The sequence below is a fragment of the Xiphophorus hellerii genome, chromosome 4 (assembly GCF_003331165.1).
Source record: "Xiphophorus hellerii strain 12219 chromosome 4, Xiphophorus_hellerii-4.1, whole genome shotgun sequence".
In the NCBI taxonomy this organism is placed as follows: Eukaryota; Metazoa; Chordata; class Actinopteri; order Cyprinodontiformes; family Poeciliidae; genus Xiphophorus; species Xiphophorus hellerii.
Window position 1 is genome coordinate 20148427 of NC_045675.1, and position 26956 is coordinate 20175382.

At 38.7% G+C, this 26956-nt stretch overlaps 3 protein-coding genes across 3 annotated transcripts; 1 reads left to right on the top strand and 2 right to left on the bottom strand.

Moving 5' to 3' along the window:
* Nucleotides 1-194: 194 nt before the first annotated feature.
* sult5a1 (sulfotransferase family 5A, member 1) lies at nt 195-4532 on the bottom strand. Its single transcript, XM_032559972.1, has 6 exons — nt 4258-4532; nt 2649-2860; nt 1914-2040; nt 1744-1838; nt 1308-1488; nt 195-1018 (listed from the first exon to the last, which is right to left on the bottom strand). The coding sequence occupies exons 1-6, from the start codon at nt 4484-4486 to the stop codon at nt 876-878; spliced, it is 987 nt and encodes a 328-aa protein (XP_032415863.1). The 5' UTR covers nt 4487-4532; the 3' UTR covers nt 195-875.
* Nucleotides 4533-5811: 1279 nt separating this feature from the next.
* dpep1 (dipeptidase 1) lies at nt 5812-14110 on the top strand. Its single transcript, XM_032560785.1, has 10 exons — nt 5812-6106; nt 6346-6472; nt 7050-7182; nt 7456-7606; nt 8706-8775; nt 9268-9444; nt 10475-10559; nt 10695-10770; nt 10904-11039; nt 13335-14110. The coding sequence occupies exons 1-10, from the start codon at nt 5979-5981 to the stop codon at nt 13509-13511; spliced, it is 1260 nt and encodes a 419-aa protein (XP_032416676.1). The 5' UTR covers nt 5812-5978; the 3' UTR covers nt 13512-14110.
* Nucleotides 14111-14115: 5 nt separating this feature from the next.
* slc22a31 (solute carrier family 22 member 31) lies at nt 14116-25577 on the bottom strand. Its single transcript, XM_032560784.1, has 9 exons — nt 25095-25577; nt 22294-22397; nt 22044-22198; nt 18625-18793; nt 18030-18175; nt 17307-17415; nt 16587-16795; nt 16215-16326; nt 14116-16051 (listed from the first exon to the last, which is right to left on the bottom strand). Exons 1-9 carry the CDS (start codon nt 25518-25520, stop codon nt 15610-15612), a joined length of 1872 nt encoding a protein of 623 aa, XP_032416675.1. The 5' UTR covers nt 25521-25577; the 3' UTR covers nt 14116-15609.
* Between the last annotated feature and the right edge of the window lie 1379 nt (nt 25578-26956).

Genomic DNA, 26956 nt, shown 5'->3' on the forward strand with positions numbered 1-26956 from the left:
CTTTCACTAGGACTTTTCAATGACTTTCATTCATTTTTTGTTCATTTCTATAGCCTAACCCTGTCCTTAACACCAAACCTAACCGAAACTCAGTTCACACCTTATAGTCCTAACCCTAAAGCAACACTTCTCCTTACAGGGTCAGGTTCTGGACACCAGAAGAAGTAGTGGGTCCTCACATTTCTTAAAGTTTCTGAACAAAATCATTGTCAGATGAATTAGATTTCATTCAGCTCAGTTCTTCCAATTTTGAGCTTTCAGAACTACCGGTTGCTGTTTCGGGCCTCTTTTTGCTGCTGGCCAAGTTTCAGCATCAGGACGTTTTAATGAGGCCATTAAAAAGTCACTAATGTATACAAATGTTTAATAGTATTATGCAGAGTGGCCTCCTAAATATTAACTAGTAGGGAAGCAACATGTTTCTTCTTCTTCTTTGTGAGTGAAGTGACAGCACACAAAAGGACAGCTCAGCCCTGTGGATTCCATGACCTTTAACCTTTCCTCCCCCTCTGTTTATTGTTGCAGTGTTGACACGACTGTCAGGTTCTATACGTGCATCTTGTGATTCACAGAAAACCCAAATCCAACTTGAAAAAAGCGAAAGACGCACATCAGATATTGAATCAGTAAATGTTTGTCTCATCTTTTGCTCACCAAACATAGACAGAACCATGACATGTGTCACATAAAAAGATTCATTCATGAGCATTAAGCAATACTACACATTCTTCAAAGGATGTCAAGGAGATATCATACTGGAAAATAACCTTTAAAAATGTCTAGATTTAATAAATGTTTATAAGACAAACATGGTGTCATCATCTCTGGGATGATCTCTCTCACAGTTATCACAAATCTCTTTTGTTTTGGCAGATTCAATCTTTCAACTCTGATTCCTCGTTTTCTGGTTTTTCCCACACAAACTTCAAAATGCAGTCCTGCATCTTGGACTTGAACACAGTGTCAAAGTATCGATTCTGCTCCTCTGTGAACATGTTTCTCCAGTCTCCGATCTCACCTGGATGGTAGAAAACAATTAAGACAAGATTTTTATTCTTAAGAAAGTAAAAATATATTTTCTGTAGAAATGGAAAGCATAAAATAAAAAAAATATTCAATTGTGTCCGTACCAAGAACATGATAGGCTCAAGATCTGATTTATGCATGTAGTTATATTTAAAAAGTCGCTTGTAGACGTTTGTAACAGATCGATTCATCTGGAGGACTTTTCTTTTAACTTTGAGGTGTTTGTTTTCATTTAACTTGGATCACATGTTGTGAGACAAACTAAACCGATCAGCGCTCACCTTTCCTCATGAAACAGCCTTTGCTGTGATCCAGTATCTCATCAGGAATAAGGCTGTAGTTGATCATCTTGTTGTCCTTCATGCGGCTGAAGCGGCAGTGTTTCACACAGTTATTGAGCTCATGCTCCAGCAGAGGGCGCTGCAGGAAAGAGCTCACCCTGTTGATGGTCCTATGCAGGTCCTGACATCAAATCAAGGTGGTAAAATTGAATGTGTATAAAAAACTAACAACAATTATTCAGACAATTAAACAATGACTCAATCAGTTCTTTCAAAGTATCATGAGGAAACTTTGAGAGACATAATTTAGGACATAATTTGTAGTTTAAAAATTAATAATATCTTCTGCATTATACTGTTTTTAGATTTTTTTTCCCGTGATAATGTTATGTTCATTTATATATGGCTACTTTAGAATGAAGGAGCTCTTCTTTACCGTCGACATCTCTTCATATGTGACATGCAGCAGGTTGAGAGCCGCAGCCTGACTGGTCCAACCCTTAATGTGGTCAAACCAGGAGCCAAAGTGCACTGAACCAGGGGGAAAAGATCCAAATTTAGAAAATACAATAAAAATATTACAGAAACAGAAAAATGTTAGCTCACATGTTCCCTCCAAGAAATGATGCAAAAACTCTGGAAAGGAGCCAGCATCAGGGAGGAAGTTGGCCATCTTGTGGAAGTGATAAAAGGACACCAGAACATCTTTAGGGTTTCTGCTCACATAGATGATCTGTTGGAAGATAAACAACAAAGTGTGCCAGCATGTTGGAGCTGCTCTTGCAAAGAATGGAGAATATCCTGATATTCTATTTATGTACATTCTGAAGCTGGAAAACTGAAATGAAAAGATCACCAGTGTCCAAAGAAGTAACACATCAATGAATAAATATCAATACACCATCCCTGCATCAGCATTTTGAAAAATCTGAAGGTTTTTTTTATTTATTTTACCTGTTCATGGGCTATTTAATTTTTAGAGCTAGTCTTCATTTGTTTGACTTCTTTCTCAAACATCTCATCTCCTTAATGTAGTCAAGTAGATCATCTCTTCCTGATTAATATCAGCACTGATTAAACTGCTGCGTTTCTATCTAAACTCACCAAGTAAGTGCATTTCAAAATGTTTTATGTTTAATGGCTTTCCTGACCTCTTTTCTACAAAAACTCACTTTATCAAAAAACAAAATGAGAAACCATTGGATGTTGTTTGTCGAAGTCTGGTTGTTCAATTTTAAAATATATATTAAAATGCTTATATATATACACACACAGACGGGGTGGGGGTGGATGTGTGTGTGTGGGCGGGCGTGGGGGTGTGTGCGTGTGTGTGAATCTGACCCTAGCCTTGGATTCCTGGAGGGCGGGGCCCAGCAGGTCATGGGGCAGATGTGTAGTGAGAACTCGAGGTGTTGAGGTTGAACTCTTCAACAAATCTGCACAGTAGTATTGCTCCAACCAGGGGGCTCTGGTCCAGTTTGGAGTAGTCTGGGACACATGTGGGTCACCTCTGCTGGATATGAGGGTCACAATTTCTTGCATCCATGTAGTGCCTATTGAGAGAAATCAAAGAGATGTATAACTTGAGTTTTACTGTTCTTATTGATCAGTATGACATTGTTTTAGTAATATTGCACCATATTTGCCTACAGCTGTGCAAACTTTTTGGGGTATTAATTCAGACTGTGGATAGTTCTTTCAAAACATTGTGGTTTGGTTCCAGCCACCCAGACACTATAATAATTTTGAAAACTACTGGTATGTTGGATTGGGTTATATTCATATTCCAAAAGGCAAAATCAATGTCTAATAAATAAATAAAAAAAACTGGTATCATGTTTAGCTTTTTTTTTCTGGAAAATGCAGACATTGGTTTGCCAGCAATAAGAAGGAAGAAACAGAGTGCTTGGAGGAAATGCTTTACTACCCAGTGCATAATTTTCCACATGGATTATTCCAGATTAGGATTATCTGGAATCGATAGATCGATGGATTATTCTACACAGGGTGAGGGATCAGGGTGATCCCACACCCTGTTTTGGACAAACCAGTTTGACTGGTTTTGGACGAAGGCATGTTGGAGAATTGAAAGGCATTAAACTCTTAAATATATATGTAACAAACAACACTCAGAGACGTAACTCTTTGCTGCTAGCCATGACGGGTTCGGGAGACTGTATTACACCCTTTCCACAGATTCGTCTTACAGCTTCTTCAGTACAAACCAGAACTCCAAAAAGTCTCAGTTTATCTTAACATCACCCTTTTGTTATAGAGTCTCATCTTCAGTAATGTGAGTTGGAAAGTTTCGACCAATAGCATTACTGCCCTTGATATGCGTAAGGATGCTGGCAGCCTTTAGATTGTATGTGTGTTGGACTTCCTTGAAAATATTAGAAACCTCTTGACCTCAACACCTGCTACATTTCAAAATTGCTGAATAAGCCAAAACATCACAAATTGTTGTTCTTATCTGCCCAAACAACTTACTTCCCAAATCATATCGTTAGCGTCCAACTTTGTGCTTGGCACGCAAGGGAAGGGAGTGTCTCACGTCAGTGTGACCTGACGAGGCGTTAAAAACAACTCCATAAAAACTATTTCCTCTCTTACAGGCAAATGTCCTCAAATAGATTTCCCCCGTGGTTTCTATGCTTACTGAAGACTTTCCAACATCACCGAGTGCCACCATAGGCTCTCTATGCCTACCCATGAAATGCTGCCAATTCAAAAATAAACCACCAAGACCAACCTACTGCAGAAGAGTTGTGACCAGCTGAAGAAACCTCACACTACACAGTAGATAATATTTGAGTGTCCTGTTGTTCAGAAAGACCATCTACTGTCCACTGTTGACTTATTGAAAATTCATGAAATATTCAATTTAACTTAGTAAGAAGCCACCAGTGAAGTGCAGCATATCATGGCGGTTAGCGTCGCCTCCTCTTACCTGACTTTGGATAGGACACAATGAGGACATCCGTGTCTTGAAACAGAAACTTGAGAGCGTGTTGTAAGGAATCCTGAGTGTGCAGGTGCCCCGGAAATGAAATACCATGAAAAATCTCAGTGACATCCAACCTGGCCATGTCCTCTCTTAATATATTTATGAATGTGTTGCTTGGGATCCCTTTACTGCAGCTCCTCTGTCTCAGTGAGTCTTTGACTCTGTGAGACATTCTGAGCTATTGTATGAACCCAAAGAAGGAAGTTCAGCCAGATCCTCCTCTAAATGGGCGTCTGCCAGTAGATATTTTGACAAAACTTTCCAAGAATGGCCATCATACAAAAAAATAATAAATGTTTTATAAATGATAATCTTGCCCAGTCAGACTGCAGCTGTGAGCTCATTCATATGTTACTCCAGGTGTTTAAAAAAAGAGTCAGTGTCTAAAGGACAGCCTGTTGTTTTTGGTGAAAACACCAAATTCACAATAACACCTAGGATTTACAGTCCATGTTGGTTTATATCCAGCTGCTGCCTGAAACAAAAGTCTGGTTCAGATCCCGACTCATGGAGACGAATTCTTGTTTCTTTAGTCTTTGGAGCTGTTCAGAAATGTTGGCTTCTGTTTATCCACCACATTTTTGAGATTTACCACAAGTTGGAAACATAATCCAGATGTGGAGATAAAATTAATGTTAATGCCTTCAAGAAATTGTGTCTGAATTTCTGGAGGAAGTTGCTTTTGGAGGATATTTTTCTCCCTTTCTTAATGTTTAATCACAGTGTTCTTAGACAGCGTTGGGAGGAGGACATAATTTTGGAAGCAACCAAGATTTGCGACACACGAATTGTGTCAGGATGCTTCACTTTTGGCACAAGACTCTACCTGGCTCCTTCCTGTCTGGGTGAATGCTTTTCTAAACACTTCAGTCTATCAGAAGGATGATTATTCAGATATAATAACTTAGCCCCAGTCTTCTGCCATCCACTGCTGTACTTCCTGCAAAAGTTCAGTTTGGCCCCGATGGCTGTCTTTGTCAGAAATGACTTATTTCCTACTCATGTTGCCACTGCAAGCAGATGCAATACTGCCTCAGGTGCAGGGGTACACCCACCCATCTGCTGCCACCGTTGAGCAAGCTCTGAGCTGGTGGTTATATGATTCAGTCTCATGTTCTCATGTTTTCATTGTGTCACGGTGCGCTTGGCTGATGTTTCATGGTGTTGTCAACCTGGGCCCCTTCTTCTTTAGTGAACAGTAATGCTTGGAGCGTTTTTGTTTGTTATTCTTTGTCTGCAGACAAAGTGGTTGATTCTTATAGAAAACACATACTTGTTTTACAGTAAGGTTCTGGAAAATCTTTACAAAAAATTATTTTAGGCCACTAGAATAGCAAAATAATGCTACTTTGTCCAAGAGAACAATGGACGCTATCCAAAACATTTGAGGTGACCAGCAGAAAAAAACTTGTCAGAAAATAAATTACACATTAACCATCTTAAACTAAGACCACAGTTGAGATTATACCAGCAATTGAGCAACTTATTACACTCAGTGATTTACTGACAGAGAAATGACAGAGGCGGAGCAATGAGCTGACATTCAAACTGATCAGTGCATGGAAAGGGGTAGAAATCAGCTTTGACCCAAACAGAAGGACAGACTGCCAGGACAAAAAAAATTATTTTTGCAGCAAATATTAGAATATTTTGTATTTAAAGAGATGTCACCCAGACTGATGTTGTCTTCATGTCTGGCACTGTGGATCAGCTGCTGTGCCGTCACCTTGGCTCAGGACTCATTCTTGACCAGAGCTCAAAACCTGATGAAGGCAACGCCGCTTATTGATGGGCAAGTTCAAATGTTTTTTGTGCTGATCTTGGCTCTGTATATTCTAGTAGTATTAGTGGAACTTAAAATAAGTGGTTTTAAGTTCAGGTTGGAAGATTTGAAACGCCTACAGTCTTTGTAATTTATCAAACTGATCTGTTAGAAAGTTTGATCTTTTCCTCACTGATCATAATGGATATAATTTTTGACTGTGATGTTCTTGTAGATTGTTGACTTTTATTATTTGTTTAATAAAACAGCCACAATGACCTGCCTTGGCAGCTTCGAAGTTACTTCAACAATCAACTCAACAATGTGGATCTCAACAAATTGGCTACAACACACACCAACATCCCAAAGATCAGGGAGGGGCAGCTCGGAGCACAGGTATGTTAAAAACAGGAACTACTGGAGACCAGCTATCTAAAATATAACAGGTCTTTAAACAGAAAGAAAGAAAGAAAGAAAGAAAGAAAGAAAGAAAGAAAGAAAGAAAGAAAGAAAGAAAGAAAGAAAGAAGGAAAAAAGCATTCAATTTATAAATTTTAATTATTCATAAACTAAACATCTCTCATTACATAAGGAAATTATGTAACATTCAAAATCTATCAACCATTCAGTTGTCATTGAACTGTATGACACGTCATAAAGTTGTAGTAATCTAACATTATGGCAGTAAAACACTGTAAAAACCCTAAAAGCCCAACTGGCCTTGGCCAATCAGGTTTGGCAGATAAACAAGACAGAAAACATTACAGACTGAAATCTGCACAGGGAAAATGTCACCGTTACCATTTAGTTGTGAAAAACTAATTCTCAGATGATCTGAAGGTTTTTCTTCCTTGTATCCCAGGAAAACTCGAGGCTCAGAGCAGGCCAGAAATAAATACAAGCATAAAAAAATGTTGAATTGATTTCCACCTGCTCCATGTGCTTTGACACAATGTCTTGCGCTGCTTTTCAGTTCTGGGCTGCGTATGTGCCCTGTGACACGCAGTACAAAGATGCTGTCAGACAAACGCTGGAGCAGATAGACGTGATCCACAGGATGTGTTCAGAATACCCAGAAACTTTCCAATTTGCCACCAGCAGCAAAGGTGAGGCGTTCATCTACAGCAGTAGTTCCCAAAGTTAGTTCTCAGGGTCCAGCACCATGAAGGTTTTAGTTCTTTCTCTGCTTCAACACACCTGAATCAAATGATGGTTCATTAGATACTGGACATGCTGAGGAGGGAGTTGGACCATTTGAATCAGCTGTGCTGAAGCAGAGAGATGTCTAAACGCCCTAGAGGACGGGAGCTGGACACCCATGATCTGGACCATTTATGTCCTGCATTTAAACAGCCGTGTCACAATTATAACCTGCACAGATATCGAGGAAGCCTTCAGATTGAATAAGGTGGCCAGCCTGATTGGTGTGGAGGGGGGTCACTCCATCGACAGCAGCCTTGGGACTCTGCGCATGATGTACTATTTGGGTGCCCGCTACATGACGCTCACACACTCGTGCAACACACCCTGGTGAGAGCAAGCAACACACTGGATTAAAGGCATTTTCATAAAAACAAACATGCATCCGATTTAAATTTAACTAAATGAGTCAAAATTTAGATTACACCTTTGCTGGATTGTGATAGAATCCAGAGTATGATTTAAAAACTCAAGCAGAAATGTTATACATGTTGGATTAATGGTAAGAGAAAAATACTTTCTGAGCTGTTTTTTAACTGCTTTATGAACAAATGTTTCCAACAAAAGTCTACCCACAAAAAACTGTCCATTAGTTTTGGTTCAGGTTTCATTGTGGAGAGTACGGGAGATTCCTGCAAGTCTGTCCCACAACGTATCAGATTAGCTGGATATCTGGGCTGGTTTTGACCTGTTCTGCTTAATGACCCATGACTACAATCAGAAGAGATTGTGTTGTCCCTTAAATAAGATTTTGAACACCAAGTTCTCTCCACTTGCAGCTGCTTTTTAATTGATTTACAGAGATTTCAAACAAGTTTAAAGTGCCACTTGAATGTAGATCAGCCTTTTTGTGTGCTAGTGTAAAACTTCAATTTTACACTAGCAATTCAGATTAAACCTGCATCAAATTGTGATCAGTACTTACTCATAAGCTCTACTTAGATTTTTCAGAGGTTAGATTACTCCATCACCATGAACATCATAGCAGAAAGAGTGAAGAATTGCTGCTTCTGTGAAAGTCCAACAACATTGTATGTTCGTGATATTTCTCCATTCGTCTTTTCAAATATAGACACACTGCTTAATTTTCTTTCAAAATAAGACTTAAATACCTGATTTCTTTTTTTTTTCTGCCACTCAGTCCGATGGAGTCAACCATCAGAGGGAAATAAATAGCTGGGTTTGGAATAAAGTTTGCAGTCATCTTGATGTTCACACATGCTAAATGTGACTCAAGCAATCAACTTTTTAGTTTGAATCATGCACAAATCATTTTGGATTTAGATTAGTTTGCAAATTACTGTGTCATGTCAAAGAATCACCTACTTGAGGGTAACAGATTGAAAGACTAAATATAGTTTGCAACATAAAAAAATGTACTGTGGTTTTTACTTAGATTATGTGCAAGTGACCTGTTTCTTCTCGTCAGGGCGGACAACTGGCTTGTGGACACCGAAGAAGACCCATCTGAGAATAACGGCCTGTCTGATTTTGGCAAGGTAAGAAAAAGCAATAGAGATGATGTAACTTTCACAGTCGGATGTTTAACAGATTACTCTCTGATTGTACTTCTGCAGGTTCACTGTTACTGTGATGTATTTTATGACTTGTGTTAAAAAAAAAAAAAACTCTGGGTCAAGCAAAGCTCCATGTCTGATACAAGTTCATCCTATGAACAGCTTCGTGTTTTACTGCCTAACAACATTGATTGATTTGAGCTAGGCTCTCAACATCTGTTGTACAGGATAAGATATGTATGGACATTTGCTTAGCATGATAAGACGTCTGTGGTCAGGGCTCTGACCACAGAAAATTGCACAACAATTAGTGTTTGATAATCAGTGAACTCATAAAGCTCCAGATAGAAAACAGATAATATGTACAGAAGAGACTTACAGTATATAAGAACAATAAGAACAATAAGCACGGCTGTCTTCCTCATAAACCCCCTTATGAAAACCCCTTAATTTCCTGTCTGGATATATTGACAGAAACTGATTGTGGAAATGAACCGTCTGGGGATGCTCATTGACTTGGCTCACGTGCCTGTAAAAGTGATGAACCAGGTCCTGGACATATCCGGAGCTCCTGTAATCTTCAGCCACTCCTCTGCGTACACCATCTGTCCACACAAGAGGAACGTCCCCGACGATGTCCTCAACAGAGTGGTGAGTCTTTCTCTAAACTGTGGGTTACTGCAATACACAAAGAAAAGTACTTAGATAGCTCTTAAAGTCGTTTTTTTTCCTTTTTTTAAGTTGTGTATAGAACTAGTTTCATAAACCTTAGTCCTATAAACACGGAACATAAAGAGTGAATTTAAAAATGCAGTTTTACAGTTTAGAAAGTTAAGATATCCCGTCTCTAAACAAATATGCAAATCCAGTCATTCTGCATCTAACTCTGTAAAAATGTACTATTATTCTAACAATAGATTTTTACAATAAGGATCAGTCTTGTTTTTAGAAAAACAGGATGCTTTTGTTTTGCATGAAATCTCTTTTTACCAAGTGTCACAATTTAGCTCAAATAGTTCCAAGACAAGCAGCAGTTTTCTGCATTGCTGTTGCTGAAAGTGTGACTTTGTTACAGGCGCCATAATTAGTAGTAATGTAACAATGTGTTGCCAATACCGGAGAGAAGAAGTCTCCCCAAAAAATGCATTCATGTTTTTACACAATTGCTTAACAGGAAATGTGCTGCAAAGCAAAATTTGTCTTTGTATGAAATTGCAAAGATGAGAACTTGATGATTTTGTTCAAAAACATAAACTTTTTCAATACAGAGCTACTAATTGGTTATTGTTTTATGTATATGCATCCTGCCTGACAGCTTAAAGAGAAAAAATATAAGAAATGCTTTGGCAACCTTTGTTGCTGTAGATAATAACCCTTTAAATGCCTTTTATGATGTCATCAGAGCCTTTGCGTAACCTTATTTAATGATTCAGTTCATGTCATACATGCTTAATGACCACTATCAAACTGCGGTCAATAAAATGAGAAGGCATATTTTAAGCTAAATTGTAAAATATTAAGCAGATCAAGCAGATGTGTACTACAATAGATGAGACGGCAGATTAGTTTAAAAGCTTCGAATTGGTGGAAGTCCAGATGCCGAGTCCAACTAATCAGAAGGGACAAGTCTCTGACCATCATCATAGCTTCAGCTTGTCATGCCATATTTCTTTGACTCTAGAATAAAACTGGAGGAATTGTGATGGTGAACTTCTACAATGACTATGTGACGTGCAGCAAGACGGCTAACCTCTCAGATGTGGCTGGTAAATTAGCAGTCTTCCCATAACAGCTATTGTAAAACTAGTTAAATTGTAACATTTATCATCTACCTTAAAAGCAAAAACAAGATCACCCTCTGTCCATTCACTTGATTGTAAAGTTTACTGCTGTCATTGCAGATCATTTTGACCATATAAAGAAGGTGGGCGGCGCAGGTATTATTGGTTTTGGTGGAGATTATGACGGAGTCCCCAGGTAAGTGCCAGTAAAAACCTTGAGGAAAGATAAGGACATTTTAATCCATCATCGTTTTCACACAAGCCGGTCTTACATAAACATAGTTAAATAACATTGAAGAAGATTTTTTTCACAAACGTTGTTCTGTCAGGGTTCCTGAGGGTTTGGAGGATGTGTCTAAATATCCCAACCTGGTGGCTGAACTTCTGAGGAGAGGGTGGACGGATGAGGAAGTGAAAGCAGCTCTTGGAAATAACCTCCTCCGGGTCATGAGGGAGGTTGAAAAGGTGAGAGCTATATACTCAGCACGAAGCTTTGTGAATTGTTTTTAATATTTTAACTGTGAAAGAAAGAACAGTGAGTCAAAATTAAGGAATAGAAAGAAGCATAAAAGACATCCCATTGTAAATAGGTAATGTTTAATATGGTGTTAGTTCATCCTGTGCAGCTATGAAAACTTCAGTTCTTATCAAAGGCTTAGAAAAGTTTAAATAGAATTTTTTTTTTTTTTTACCATTCTTTCTAAACAGCATTTATGAGGTCAGACACTGATGTTGGATGAGAAGGATTGGATCACAGCCACCACTTTAATTCATCCCAAAGGTGTTCTGTTGGGTCGTTATCAGTCCTTAATTCAGGTCATTCAAATTTCTCCATATCAAACTCGCACATCTACAGGTCATGGACTTTAATTTGTGCACTGGTGAGATAAGAAGGAAACATCCTGAACTGTTCTCGTAATGTGGGCATATGAACATTATCCAAAATGCTGAAGAGCCGACTACATCTCCTGAGAAAGGGTCCAACACGACCATCTTCTCTGCACCAAACTTTACATTTCAAATGAAGTCATACAAGTGTCCTTCTGATAGCAACTGCCACTGGATTGCATCTAATGTGTTACAGTGAACTTTGTGTTGTAAGGCTTTGCTGAAGCTGCCTGACCATAGAAATCCATACCATGAAGCAGCTCTATATCCACTGTTCTTGAGCTAATCTGAAGGCCACACTAAGTTTGAAAACTTATAGCTATAGAAAGTTTACATCCACTGACATGCTCTGGGATTTTACATGGCTACTTTTTTCGACCTCCCCCCTGAAGTCCCGAAGAGGGTCAAAAGACCTGAATATACTGAATAGAACTAACTAGACAGTTAGTTGGGAGTTAAGCTTTCCCACTTCCTTTGGTGCGCCAGTAATGGCCTTATTACAGAACAAAAGCGCCTGTTCACACCTGCTTATAGGATGCTAGCTAAAATCCTTCAGGTCAGTCGACCCGTCTCTGGGCTCCAAAGGTAGAAATGTTAAATGACCCTTCTCTAGCTGAGTTGCTGTTGATCCCAATAGTTTTCACATTTATTCATTGCACAAGTGATATCCTATCACTGTGCCACTCCAGATTTCACTGAGCTTCTCAGAGTGACCCATTGTGTATTGTGGAAGCAGGCCAAGGTCCTGATCTTGTAAACATTTGGAGTTTGGTGACTCATTGTTGCTGTGCAATATAAAACAAGGCCCAAGCTTGGCTTATATAATTTATGTGCTTTATTTTTAATTTGGGAAACCTGTTTGTTTTGTTATCAAATCAAAATTAATTAAAATTTTATTTGTGTAGCACATTTCAGCAACAAGGCATTTCAAAGTGTTTTACATCATAAAAACCCCAAAATACAAAATCACAGAACACAGTCAACAATGGAAACATTGCATTTTGCAGTCATTACACATCAGATTGTTGATTAATGTTTCATTGACTGTGTTTCAAAAGCAACTCTAACCAGGTGGGTTTTTAGTCTAGATTTAAGGGCGCTCAATGTTCTGGCTGTTTTGCAGTTTTCTGGAAGTTTGTTCCAGATTTGTGGTGCATAGAAGCTGAAAGCTGCTTCCCCATGTTTGGTCCTGGGGATGCAGAGCAGACCAGAATAAAAAGTTATGAAGTTATTGATGATTTGAATTGCTTACAATAAATCCTTAAAAGCTAGCATGGTTCTGTCCCCAGAAAACAAAGCTGACCTTATTGCACCTCCACAGCAATTTGTACATATCTGAATTACACACTGTGTCGGAATGACCTTTAGCCACAATGGCAGCTGGACTGCGCTCCATTTGGGAAAAGCTAGAGCAGATATTTTTTACCAGACCAGTCTTGCACTGTTGTTGCTCCAGCTTCATGTTTAATGTATTTGAATCTAAACTTAAAGTAAGAATCTGAGGATTTCTATACTAAATCACTGGCAGCTTTGAGAAACACGACTTGGAAATCAAAGGTTGTAAGACGGTTTTATTGGACTACATTATTTGACTTAAGTGTAGGTCTGCACACTTTCAGAGCACAAGGCAAAATACTAAGCATTGTTGATTAATTGTTTTTGACCATTTTAGGTCATAAAATGCAGATCTTAGAAAGTTCACATATATTCTAATTAGTGCAAACTTTTAACAGGACTTCTACTGGCTTTCTTACTGCCTCTTTTCCATGAAGAACAGATTTGTGGAAAACTTGAATAGTTGAAGTGTTTATTGATTACCGTAATGTGAAATCAGAATCAACCCACATTGCTTGCTGTCATTTCTTGCTTAAGGTCCGTGACACGATGTCGCCCACCTCGCCAGATGACAGTCCTATTCCATACGATGATGTGAAGAACCCCTGCAGGACGAGTTATGGCTACACAGTCTCTGGAGCTGTTCGCTCACTCAGCACATTGGCCCTTTTGCTCGTTACGGCTTTCCAGGCTGTCATGACATTAACAGATTAGTAATCACCTCAGCAGTGACATTTCATGAAATCTTAGGATTTTAAATCTTTCATTTTAATGTTAAAATTCTTAGTTCTGGTCAACCTTCAGTTATTTTATCAGTTTACTAAAAAACAATTACTAAAAGTAGAGCTTATGCTTAAAATTACTCATCAAAGGATGCATGAGAGGGCAAATCTTAGACTCTTATCTTGATTATACTGCAGTATCCAGGTGTTTTTTTCTCAGAGTAAAGAATGATCTGCACTGGATGGGAACTTATGTGAGAGAATAGCGCCATCTAGTGTTTTTTGAAAGACACTACAAGAGCATTTATCAAAACCTTTTGGAGAACTGCTGGACGTGAAGTCTAAAAATGTCTGATTTCACAGGATAATAAAACACAGAAATAAAGTGTTATCAACTTTTGTATCTTTACTTTACAGAATCACCATTAACGGATCACTAAAAAAAGACATGAAACTGGAGTTACAGTAGAACATTTTATGAAAACAGTGTCATTTTCTTTTAAATGCATGAGGGAAGTACTAAAAAAAAACAGATTAGGTTTAATCAGAAAGTCTGATCTACATAGCCACCTTTCAGAAATTAACTATAAACACAATTACTTAACGATTTTAATCATTTAGAAATCCCAGAGCATTCAAACATCAGTGTTGCCATAATTCAATAGTATATATTCCATTTTTGTCAACCACACAGTGGATAAAACATGTTTTAATCAATGTCTTTGCTTTTGTCTCTGAGGTTCAACACATACTACATCCAAACACGCTTAAGATATTTATGTGAACAATGCTTGTTAGAGGCACAAGAAATACCTGAGGAACATCATCTGATTGATCAAGTAATTCATTGAGAACTGCATCATCTGGCGCCCTCTTGTGTGCTTCACAGGAACAAATTATGTCAATCTGAGGATGATAATCATCTGCAGAGGAAGAACAAACTTCCCAGGACAGGCATTGGACAATATAAGGACAAATGTTTCAAGAGAACTATTGTTACTTTTTTTTTACAACCCTGTGAACATTGGCAGAATATAACTAAATTTTTCACCACAAAGCAGAAACCAGCAAAAGTTCCAGAACTTTTTTTTAAACTAGTTGCTTGTCAGTTTAAAACAGCTACTTTTCTAACTTCCTGCATCAACTTCCTGCATGAAAGCTTATAGAAAAGCTTAAAAAAAGCTTATTTGTAAACCTTAAGCAGCTCTCATACTAACGTTTGAATGGCTGCAGCACAAATTACTAACTATAGATGAGACAAGGATTCGTTTTTTAAATGGGTTTCTGTGGAATAGCTTAAAATAGACATTATCTTACCTGCAGCAAAGGGGAGTCAAACTAATATTAGAGATTGGCTAGTTAATGTTACATTGTTTATTTATCTCCCTTTATAAGCTGGAGCAAATACTAAGTAAATTTACACCTAATCACTTTATTAATGTATATTTTAATATATTTTCATTTTCTTAATGAAACAATATAACAGTGGAGCTGTTGAAAACTGCAAACTGTCCTACCCTACACCAAAAGAAAATATGTTACACAGTAAAATGCGTCTTTTCCTGTGACATATGAAGAAATTCACATAAATCAGAATATACAGAGGCAGACGTTTCACAAAGAATATTTTGGCAGTAACAGCAGCTACAGCTGATCGGGGGGGAAATGGAAACAACCGTTATGTGCAAATGTGACTAAGAGTAAAATTACTGAAATATTTGAATGTCACAGTGTAAAGAATAAGTCCAGCTTGGATTCGCTATACTGACATGGCTATTCACTACAACCAACAACTTCACACAACCCCATTTAAAAAATTATTTGAAAGTAGTGTACTACCTCACCACAGACAAAACTGTTGCTTATTACAGTCCAGTGTAAACCTTTAATACATTTACGAAAGGTTGGATTACAAAATGCTACAACTAAAGGCTCATGACCTGAATCAAAGAGAAGAAGTGACTAAATCTTCTGTAACAACAGACGGATATAAGGTGCTCCGATGTCAGCTCTTTAGGTGACATGTTTTCCATCTGAGGTATCTTTGGAAGAAGGAAGTAAAATCCGTCTGTGGAAGGAGGCTGACAGGTTTACAATACGTCTTCCCGTGTCCCATTTTCTCCTTCCTGCGTGTTGCTGTCCGACAGCAGAGGCGAAACAGATGGCCCAGCGATCCTGTACGGCAAATTATCTTTGGTCAACATCTTCCTAGTGGCAGAAACCAAGCGGGAATAATTATCTGGATTGTACTCGGACACCGAAGGCCGCGTGCATAACAAAGGCAGACAGTCTCTTTTCTGTTGGGACAGGAAGAGAGGCGGCCGTCGCTGGCTCTCGCCCTCCTTCAGGGAGTCCGGGAGCGACTTGCGTTTGCTTTCAGGCAAGAGCATGATGCAGAGCACAGAGAGGATAGCGAAGGAGGCGAAGATGACGTGGTGCAGGAAGAAGCCACGCTTATCCTGGAGCTCCATCATAGAGGAGGCGGCCATGCCAACACATCCCGCTGCCAACACCAGACCGAAACAGCCGCCTCTGATAGAGAGATGGAGGAATTTAGAAAAGCACCGTGCATAGGTCGAATAAAACTTTACTCACAGCTTCCTAACCTAATATTAACTACTAGGTAACTGGAGATACTGTCAGACAAACATGAACTGACAGCTGCACTGATTAAATCTAAAGCAAAGACACTCACCGGACCACGGTGGGCATGACTTCACAGGCGAAGAAGGCACTGAGCATGGCAAGAGCCTGAGAGAACAGCAAACCCACCACAGAGAGGACCAGCACCAGCCCGCCTTCGAGATCTGAGACCAGAGCAGCAACAACTTTACTCAGTCATCACTGAGAACCTTTCAGCACTTTAGACAGAAATATCACAGTTGTAATAAAAAAAAAGTAGCATTTCAAAACCTTCAAGAGCAAAATAATCCTGAGTTACTAGTTGAATGTAGTCAGTTTTGGTTGAAAGTCTAATGAAAAACACAGCTACAATCTTCCACTATAAAGAACAGATCCCATCATTTCTGAGTCAAACAAAATGGTAAATGTGAGGCAGAGGACGTACAGTCTGTGAGGGCCAGCAGCAGCAGCGAGGACAGTCCGGTGACGATCGCAGACAGCAGGAGAATTCCTCGCCGACCGAAGTGATTGACACACAAACAGATAAAGACACAAGCCAGGGCGCCCGTTACCACCCGCAGGAAGTACTTTAAGTAGAAGTTGTAAACGTCCAGGTTTCTGGTGAAACAGTACTGGATTCCTGTTCCAATAAACCTTCAGGGAAGACAAAGTTAAACACATGCTTAATCTTTTTTTAAAGAAGATTGACCACAAATAACTTGAAAATGTTTTATTCCATGCTTCTTATGTTAAAACTTATTTTTTTATACTTTTTTATTTCCACCCCCTACCTTTCCTCTCAAGGACTATAACACACACGATGAAGTGTGTTTTAATTCCAGTAGAAAATGAAAGACTTATAAGGTTTTTCCACATTTTTGTGCTAGAGCTATAACGTAACTATTTTTATTAAAGTCAAAAAAGTGCGTCAATGTATCTGTTGTTGGATGATGCATTTAAACCCGAAATTCAAAAAGGTTCCTTATTTTCACGCATTTAATAAATAAGAAAAAAAAATACATGTTTTTTTGGTATTCAACTGAACATAAGAGAGAAAATTGGAAAGAAGTTCTGATCCATGGCCGTAAGTTAAATCTTTTTAAAACTCAGGAAGTGAATAAGAGACACTTTAAAACAGAGGAGTTTGTGAAAAACAGAAACTCACAGAGTGAAGCTGAGAATGAGACAGTTCTTCCAGATAACACGAGTCCGTCGAAGCTGCAGGACTGAATAGTACCTCGGCTGGTGGTCTTCTCCATATGCAGAGTCTATTTCTAAAAAAAAATAATAATAATTTTTTAAAAAGTGTTTGAAAGAATGTTTATCAGCTTTAGTTATAAAGAATCAATGCTAAAAGTGTGGAAAAAAAGCCTTACAGTTCAATGCAGTGTCTCTGCTATTATTATGTATGTATAAAATGTGTCATTGCCATCTGGTGTCTACAGGGGAAATTACAGTTTTGAACATAATTTTAAGTTCACAATTTTAAAGTATAAACTAAAACAAACTGTAAATTACAGATTTGAAAAATGTAAATGAATCAGACAAAAATAAAGATAAAAGACATTAATGATGGTCATATTCATTGCTTTTTTTTCAGAAACAATCAAAAGGTTCAGTCCATATCTCGCATTGTGAAAACGAGTCTTTCACATCACCACAATTAAATAACATTTAAACACATTGACCATTCAAAAAAAACACAGCATTTTGATTAGTACTTTCGTACTTATTGGTGCTTATTTGTGGGACTAATTAGATCATTTTCACAAAATCTGCTGCTGAAAATGGTGAACCTGGTTTGTTTTTCAGAAGCAGAAACAGTTAGATAACCCAACCTTTGCACTGTCAGCATAAACAAGCTGTGGCACGCAGCTAGATGTGATACCTGACATCAGGGTTTCACCAGGATACATCTCATCTTGGAGACAAACGCCGTTCCTGCTAGTAAACTCCTGCAGGCTCCTCTTGGCCTTAGGAATGTGATCTGTGGCCAGCAGCCAGCGAGGAGACTCAGGAAACACTGACGCACAGCTGTGGAAAACAACTCTGTTATCATTTCTCAGGGAGGCAGCATAGTTCAAACATTTCTTCCTCTAAGAAAAAGGCTGGAACAACAAATCAATGCAAAAGCAATTTCCAATAAAGCAGTGCTAAAATGAAGAAAACATCACCACAGTTTCATAAACAATCTCCTGAGTGCTTCGGTGAGCTTCCAATGAAGTTTTCTGAATCTGTATTTGCTACTTTAAGGGTGTGGTTGTCTCTCATGCATGAAATTCATCATGGAGGTAATCTAAAAAATAGTCGTTAGATTCAAAAAGACTAAAATTCATGAAGAGTTTCTCCTTCAGGATTTTGTTGGTATAATTAGGATGATGTAAGCGCATCTATTAGAAGCGTCATTAGCATCAGATTGTTTTTGTGGCTAGTTCACAAAGCACAGGTGGGAAATAAAAGGTGACTACTTAGATGTGACTCACCACCAATAGGAGAGAAGCAGAAGCAGAGGCAAAGTGGCCACGGCCTGCAGAACGGGCCAATCGCGACACAGAATGGCGAGACCTGGCAACAGGAGCTCCGCAGAGACGGCAAAGAAGCCGCCGATCATGGCAACCATGAGGCGATGGGGAGGGTCAGAAAGCTCCAACCCTGAGAGAGAGAGGCAGGAGACGGAGAGAGGACGCATGAGATCCAACCAAATCTGAGGCAGAAACAAACATTTGTGTGGAGCAAATCCATTTCCTGTCATAAAATTAATTTTCCCCTCATACATAAAAATTCACAGATTTGCAGATTTCCTGTCCAATTCGACAGTAATGCTCCCAGAGTGACATGATTCTTTTTGGCAGCCTTCTGCCTTTCAAGAACTTCTTATTGTAATTCTCAAAGAGCCTAGTAGCTATCAATCAGAACCAAAAGTCATTGATAGATAACTAATTAATGGATGAGTTGATTGTTGAGATTGTTATAGACCAGCAGCCCTATTAGGTGAAAATATTTCGGGCTGAAAAAAGAAACATATCAACATCAGTAAACCTACAATGTCAGATTCAACAGGTTAAACGTAAAAAATGGAGAGCTCTGCACGTCTCTGTTGAACTTTGACCTACTTGCTCTACATGGGTGGGATGATGAGTATCTCACTACCTGCTCTCATCTGCTCTCGAAGCCAATCAGTTCAGCGCGTTTCCATGGTACTGAGGCAACATTTCACCATAAAGCATTATGTTCTTCTATCCAATAACGTGTTGAGTCTTTTCACGTCATTTTGAACCCTTTCAGGCCAACATGTTTAGAAGATCTGAGGCTTGTCAATGTGAAGCTTATGAACCATGCAGGCCTCCATTTAGACACAGGACCTTGAAGCCTGATTAACTTGGACCCCTAGTAGGGATTGATGTGGCATAGTTGTAAGAAACTAAAACAAATTGTGAGAAAAGCTGTAGATAAAAAATATGATGATTCGACAACAGATTACAGCTCTAAGCATGTCTCAGAAAACACAGCAGATGGGAAAACTCCAAGCCACAAAAAAACAACTAGAAACATTTTACAGTAAAACTCACTCACAACTTTTTAGCTCTGCTGACAAACGTTTTGTGGTAGCCACTCCAAAACACTGACCTTGCTGTTTTTCGGTCATTGTGACACTAACTTGGTGTTATCCTGAAAGTCACAGTCCTTTTGAAAGAAATATTTGTGTCCAAGCTTCTATATCGTCACTTAAAAATAATGGTCTCAGTCATTTTTTGCCAAAAGTGACATTTGCAAAAATAATCACCCCCTTTCTATAGCCAAAAGATGATTTGGGCTAAAAAAAGAATGGCAGGTGATGATATATCCACAGATTGTTTTCTTCATCATGGTGTCATCTATGGAAGCTTCACATGATGTGGGAACCAGCTCTTTGGTCCCCATGTGAACAGTTCTTACTAAATCATCTTGAACACTGATCATGCGACAAGTTCAGGTCTTTATTTCATAAACATTGATATTTCTCCTCATTTAAAAGCAGGAGAAAAGAAATGACTGATGAAGCTAATCCTGATTATAAGAGCTGTAATCTTAAACAGAATGTCTTCAAGAATTCAAGTAATGTTTCACAATTCATTTTGTATGAACTTACATAAAAAGTCAGAATAACAGATGTGGATTCAGGCTCAGCAGAAATGTTGACTATTTTAAACACTTTTCATTCACTATTCATCAGTTACGTTCGTCTAAATGACTGTAAATAACTAACACAAAGAGGTTGGCGTGTTGTTACGCATCTAGAAAAAGCCCCCAGGTCATGCATGAACATGTCATCTTCACTGCATCAACTGTACGACGTTAGAGTCCTAATTTAATTACCTGTCTATTGGTTTGACGAGTGGATATAATGTGATACAAGAAATTGAATTATTACATATATTAGCGATGCTAATCGCACAGAGAAGATCTTTGTTATGAGGTCATGGAGGACAAGAAGAAGAAGAAGTGGGACCATAATGGATCATTTATGGATCAATTATTCTATTTCTGAGGCTCTGCTAAAATATGAGCAGCAGAGACACTGATAGACCATTCAACTGCAGTACTATTATATTTCATATATAATGGAAATACAAAAAGAATCAGCAATAGCAGCTTCCCCCGTTCCCCTCATTTAAAACTACTCATCTAAAAGCCTTGCATTTAACAGACTGGTTCTTTACTTTTTGACAAGAACTAAAAGTTCTGTTTCTTTTTAATCTGTGTGCCTCCTGAAGTGAACATGAGATAGCACAGATAGGAAGGATTTGTAATTTGCCAACAAGATTTCCTCTTATCTTCCACAGATAAGTTGGGACTTTGTGCATGCGTTTGGGGTTTGTGTTATTTTTAGTATTTATCTGAACTCATGTATTTCATAATTTTTATTTAGTTAGTTAGTTTCTCTGTAAGATACTGAAGCACCCAAATTTTGTGATTTTCACATCAACATTACGTAACTCTTAAGACTGAATTGTTTGAAAGATCGGAGTTATAAATGACCCATCTTGGTGATGAATCCGGCTGCAGGGCCATGGGTGATGTAAATATTGCAGAACCGATTAATAAGATCTTTGCTGTGAGCATGTGGAGGAAATTAGTATCACTTGAAATCACAGTGAAGATCAGATGTCATTTATTTTACATTTTGAGATGGTTTCTTATTTACAACTCTGGTCAGAAGTTTACATGAACTCATTGGGGGTATGGTTATCACATTTAGCTCTGTTCCTGGATGGATTGGTTGTAGGACAAGTGACTATGTAGTTGTAAAAAAAAGATGAATTTATCTCACAAATCTCTAATACATACAGGTAAAATGTATAAATAAATGCTCAAACAACGCTCCTAATATTCTCCTAAGTTGCATCTTGATCAAGTGTTTATTTTTCTGTTTCTTTCTACAAGTTTCTGTCATGATTTTGCAGAAACAAAGGAGACAGACCTACTTTTTAACCAGCGCCCGTAACTTTTCAATAAGGTTTAAAAACAGGCTGAAATCCATTCCAGAAGTGTGATTTGTCCATTGCTAAATCAATTTTAATTTGATGTGAGATAATTTTACAAACCATGTCCATCATCTGGATGGTATTAACCATCTGTCCCAAACTAAAAACTCCAGATGAAAGAAACATCTAGAACATCAACCTGCTTTTCCACAGCAAAGCAAATTTTACTTTGCCATGCAGTGAAAGGAAGCCAACCAACAAACAAGAACCTGGTGCAAACCTGCAACCTTAAACCTGACTGAAACATGGCAAAATGTCTTCTACTGACATCTATCGGTTGTCAGTGGAAGAGATGCTTTGATACAATTGTGAGTTCAAACAGGACAGTGGTTCGAAGCACACAACAAATTGATTAAAAGCTTCCCAGCCACACTTACTGAGGATGTAGGAGGACACAAACACGCCAGCGAGCATGACACCTTGACAGAGGCGCAGCATCAGAAACATCAGAGCGCTGCTGGACAGACACACGGCCACCCCAAACAAGCTGGACAGGGTGATGGAGAAGAGGAAACCCCGACGACGACCCAACCTGAAAACAAGTCAAACAAAAATAAACAGATCAACTTAAAAAGTTATGACATAAATATAAATCTATATTAATTCATTTTTGGGATCATTACCTACCAGTCGCACAACGAACCCAGGAAGATGTATCCCACAATCCATCCCACCATGAAGCAGACATGCTGCCGCGGGATCTTCCATTCGTCCTCACAAACCAGATTCCACTGCAAATGTAGGAAGGAAGCAAACACATAAGTTCACCTTTATAGACATAAAATGGTCTATATATGTTTTTACTGTTCTGGGTTTTCATTGGAAGGTTTCATATATGCAGAAATCAGATAAACCTAATAGTTGACATGTTTTATAAAGACACAAAGAAGATAAACTGACTGAAGTCTGTGTGTTGAGCACTGTCTCCAGCAATCTGTGCGGAAACTGATAACAAAGAGAACGTACAGTATAGACAAAGCTAATAAAAATACCAAAGTGACTGAAGCTTAAACCTGTTCTTTTATTCCTTTGAAGACAGTATGAACCAAACATATTTACAGTTTTTGTACCATTGGATTTCATTTCATAAAATCAATATCTTCCTGTTTTACAGGGCTGCAACAAATAGGCTGACAATTTCACCACTTTATCTGTATGCGGTCTACTGTTTATAATCAAAGTCATGTTGAAGCACTTTACTGGAAAAGTTATATTTACACCCAACTTATTTCAGCCCACCTTCATTCCTAGGAAATAAGGACACACAGGCGAGAAATCATCAAAATATGAATTCTGTCATTTTTTAAAAAAGTGTTTAACTTAAGTATGTACAGGGCACAAGCTGCACTCAGTCCTTAAGTAAATGTCAGAAGACAGCAGAGAAACTGTGACAGGAATCACTGTGAGGAAGCGGGAATGCAGATCATGTTGTTTCTTATTGAGTTAAGATGCCTGCTGCCAGGGTTATTACATTAGAAAAAATGCTGTGCAGTCAGCCCCATGCCTGAGTGGTACCAGTCAATGCCTGCAAAATGTTTCTCTCTACACATTCCCACCCACCCTCCTCCACATGCCCAAAAGAGAGGAAAGAAGATGTACAACACAGTGAACTTATTATAAAAGACTGCACTAATATTCAATATTACCCCAACAAGATTTTAGAACAGAAATGGCAAATTTTAAAATACACGAGGAAAGATAGTCAAAAAGCAGCAATCAAAATTACACTTAAACATCAAAAAGAGATAATAAAATTGAAATTTATAGCAACCAAAGTTGTTTGGTTTTTCATACAGCCTTTATCCAAATTCATAAAATCTATCCTGTTTTAAGCAGCACAAAATGTCCAGTGGTGGGACGCAAACAAGCAACACAAGCACCTGTGACAATTTTACCCCAAATCAAAAATTAAATCTGGTAAAACAAGACAACTCAAATACATTTTCACATCCACCTCCCTTGGTGTTCAAAGTCAGGCAGGAATTATATTCATCTATAAGTTATATGTTAAAATAAAGGGAGTTAAAGGTGCAATGTACAAGATATCATGCCATCTAGTGGACAAGTCGCAAACTGCAGCTACTGTAACTAACTATACTCTAGCTTTTCTTCTAGGATTATGGAGAATAATGAAGTGACCACATAAAAAAGGTAAGCAGTAGCATGTAATTATTCTTTACAGGCCACTGTTGATACATGATGGCAGGCCAGCACTGTTTGTGCAGTAAAACGAAATACCAAAGCTGTTTCTGCAGCTTTGCTCTAATCATTTTTACCTTTGCATATATTTGTCAGTTTGAAATAGTTTCAAAGTATTGGTCACTCTTAGTAATCTAATTCATGCTATAATTTGGTTTCAAATTGTTCAGTGAAAAACTAGGTCCAATGTCTCTTAACAAGCATTGCATGTGGATCTTTATAATGCGGATAATTCAGTGCAGTTCAAATGAAAGATATATATCACAGCACATGCACCCAGTGAGCTTCTGTTGTTTGGTGGGATGTTTGTTTTAAACACTGTTGAGCTGTGTGCAGTTTTTCCAATTGTTCAAGATTGCCTTTTGTCCCTGGAATGACATAATGGGCGCATGGAGTTGTTGCAGGGAAGGGAGGCGTTCCGGGTCTCCGGAAGAAACCAGAAGGCTTCAAACTTCCCAGTGCCGCAGATTGTCAGAGACACGAGCAGACAATCATCTGAGAAATTAAGCAGAGGGGAGGATACAGAAGAGGAGGAAGTGGGGGAAATGATTTGCAATGACTTTGTTGTGCTTTTCAGGCGATTCCACTGCGGCCGCAGACACAACTGAGGTTCAGGAGTGTTTTAAAGTTTACTAACCCCCCCAGAAATACTTTGTAGGAGTTGATTTTTTTTAGTGCTTCTCGTCAGCATTTTGCAGGGTGGATTATTGAGTAGCAAAACAAAACAGAAGATAAAGACGTGTTTATAGAAGTTGCATGCAAGAAACTGAAGGTAAACACCATGTCTGTGCCTGGGTGGCGGCTGTTACACTCATGACCCCCTCAACCTTCCTCAAAACTTCATTTCATTCACTTCGTCAGATTCAGGACTGGACATTTATGCAAATTAAACTGGATTCATAAAGACACACAGGAAGTTAAGATTAGCACATATGAAAATGGAGAATGGAATAAGATTCTGGAGAAAAATAAAGTGTTAAACTTTTTACCTAAACCTGAATAAATATTGAGCAACAGCTGACAGGAGCTGACTTTAGGACACATGAGATACATTTTAGCACGTCTGCAGAAGCAAGACAAAACAAAACAAAAAAAAACTGTCACCTAATTTGTTGGGTTATATAACCTGAGGAGGCAGGTTTGCGGAATCTGCAGATTAATTGGACACAGTTGTTTTTTTTTTCTTCCTCAAACGACCAGCAGCAACTTTAATGACAACAGCCTCCTACCTCCGTGAGAATGTTGCTCCGGAGTCCCACCACAGTTGGGTACTCCCAACCTATGCTGCAGTTTTCCTTTTCCCGCGGCACTTTTCCGGATAAGTCCGTGATATTTGCGGGATACTTGTAGCGTTCACAGTGGCTGAAGCCCTGGTCGTTCACCCGGGGAATGGTGAGGTTCAGGTAGGTCTCCCCCGAGTAGTTACCGAAAAAGGAAGGCAGCTGCTTCGGGTCCGTCTTGCAGTAGTACAAGTTCGGAATCTGGGTGAAATAAACGTCGCTGAACAGGTTCAGTGCCACCGCAAAGGTGGGGAACCAGCTGAACACGACTGCGATCCGGTTGTACCGTCCGTAGCCACCGGTTTGAGGGAAAATCTTCGTCTCGTAATCCATGGGGAGGCGGCAGCTGGCGAAGGCAGACGCTCCTGAAGCCATTCCCGCAGCGAGTGCGCTCCGACCGCAGCTGCTCGTCTCAGGCAGCAGGTAGGAGCAGCGGAGGGGGCGGGGTCTGCGGGTCACACAACCTGACACACAGCAACATGATACCTACTGGGATGACTCAGAAAATGTCCAGGCATCATCATCATTTTCCTGATTTTGTTTTTTTTACAAACTGAATCATGTTCCAACTTAGATTAATGTTACCAACAGATCAGAAAGGTCGGTTTCAAATGTGCAATATGTAAATATCTGGGTTATGCTGCAGGACAATGATCCAAGGCACCCTACTAGTCTGAATGACTCAAAAAAACCCCGCCATTTTGGAGTGGCCTAGTCAAAGTCTAGTCTTAAATACAAGTGAGATGCTGCGGTGCAACTTTAATGTTCAATTCAATTCAGCGTGATTCAGGTCAAACATTTCTGCAAAAATGAGTCCTTCACAGTAATATAAAAACAGGCTCATTGCAAGTTATCCCTGTGTCTGATTGAATGTCTGAATTATTTTATGGTCATTGCACAAAGTTACAGCAGTGAAATTGGAAACAAAATGTTACGTAGGAAGGCAGCTGTGGCCTTCCTTCAAACATTCAGAAACTGGTTGTGTCAGTTGAACTGAAACAGGTTTAGACCTGTGGAAAAACCTGAATCTTTTCACAGAAGCCCAGGTTGTTTTGATTTGCTGCTTTTCTCCTACCAAATTAAATGGTAACTTCAGAACTGCTTTTTGTGTTTCCTTGGGTTATTATGTTAAAATGAAGACAAATTGCTTGAGATGGCATTTGTTGTAATATGGTGCTACATAAGTAAACTGAAAAGGTTTTCTGTGTGCCTCAACCAAAATATGTTGCTTCATTTAGACCTTGAGGTTCAAATTGTAATGCTGAATCAAAGACTGATTTAATCTTATGATGATAAGACCTTCCTAAAGATAACCATAAAAGCACAGGGTCATTTAAACAAGATAAAATATTTTGACCTCAACACATACATGCTTTTTAATGAAGCAAGGCTGAACTAAAAAAACAAAAACAAAAAAAACTGGTATTGCTTTCATTAAGAAAAAGAAATTAGTTAAGTAAAGTCAAATCAAAACGAAAGCATTTTGTTCACTGTATGAGTTATTGCCACATGTCTGATGCAGCTGTCATTGAGTTTTGCTGGGATCTGTAATCTATCTTTAGAAGTGCTTCACACTAAAATCTTCTTTCAGCAGATGACTCATGTTAGCTTCATGTGACTGAGACTGGAAGCATCAAATTATTGTATTGATGAAGAAGGAATGCTATACTCATTTTCCCCTCTCTGCAGTTTTTTGACCCGACCAAAACCCCTCAGTGTCACTACCTTGAGAAATAATGAGATTTGGTTAAGTATCAAACAGGCTTTAATGCCAAAAAATGATCAAATGTTACAAGCCATACAAATGAAGA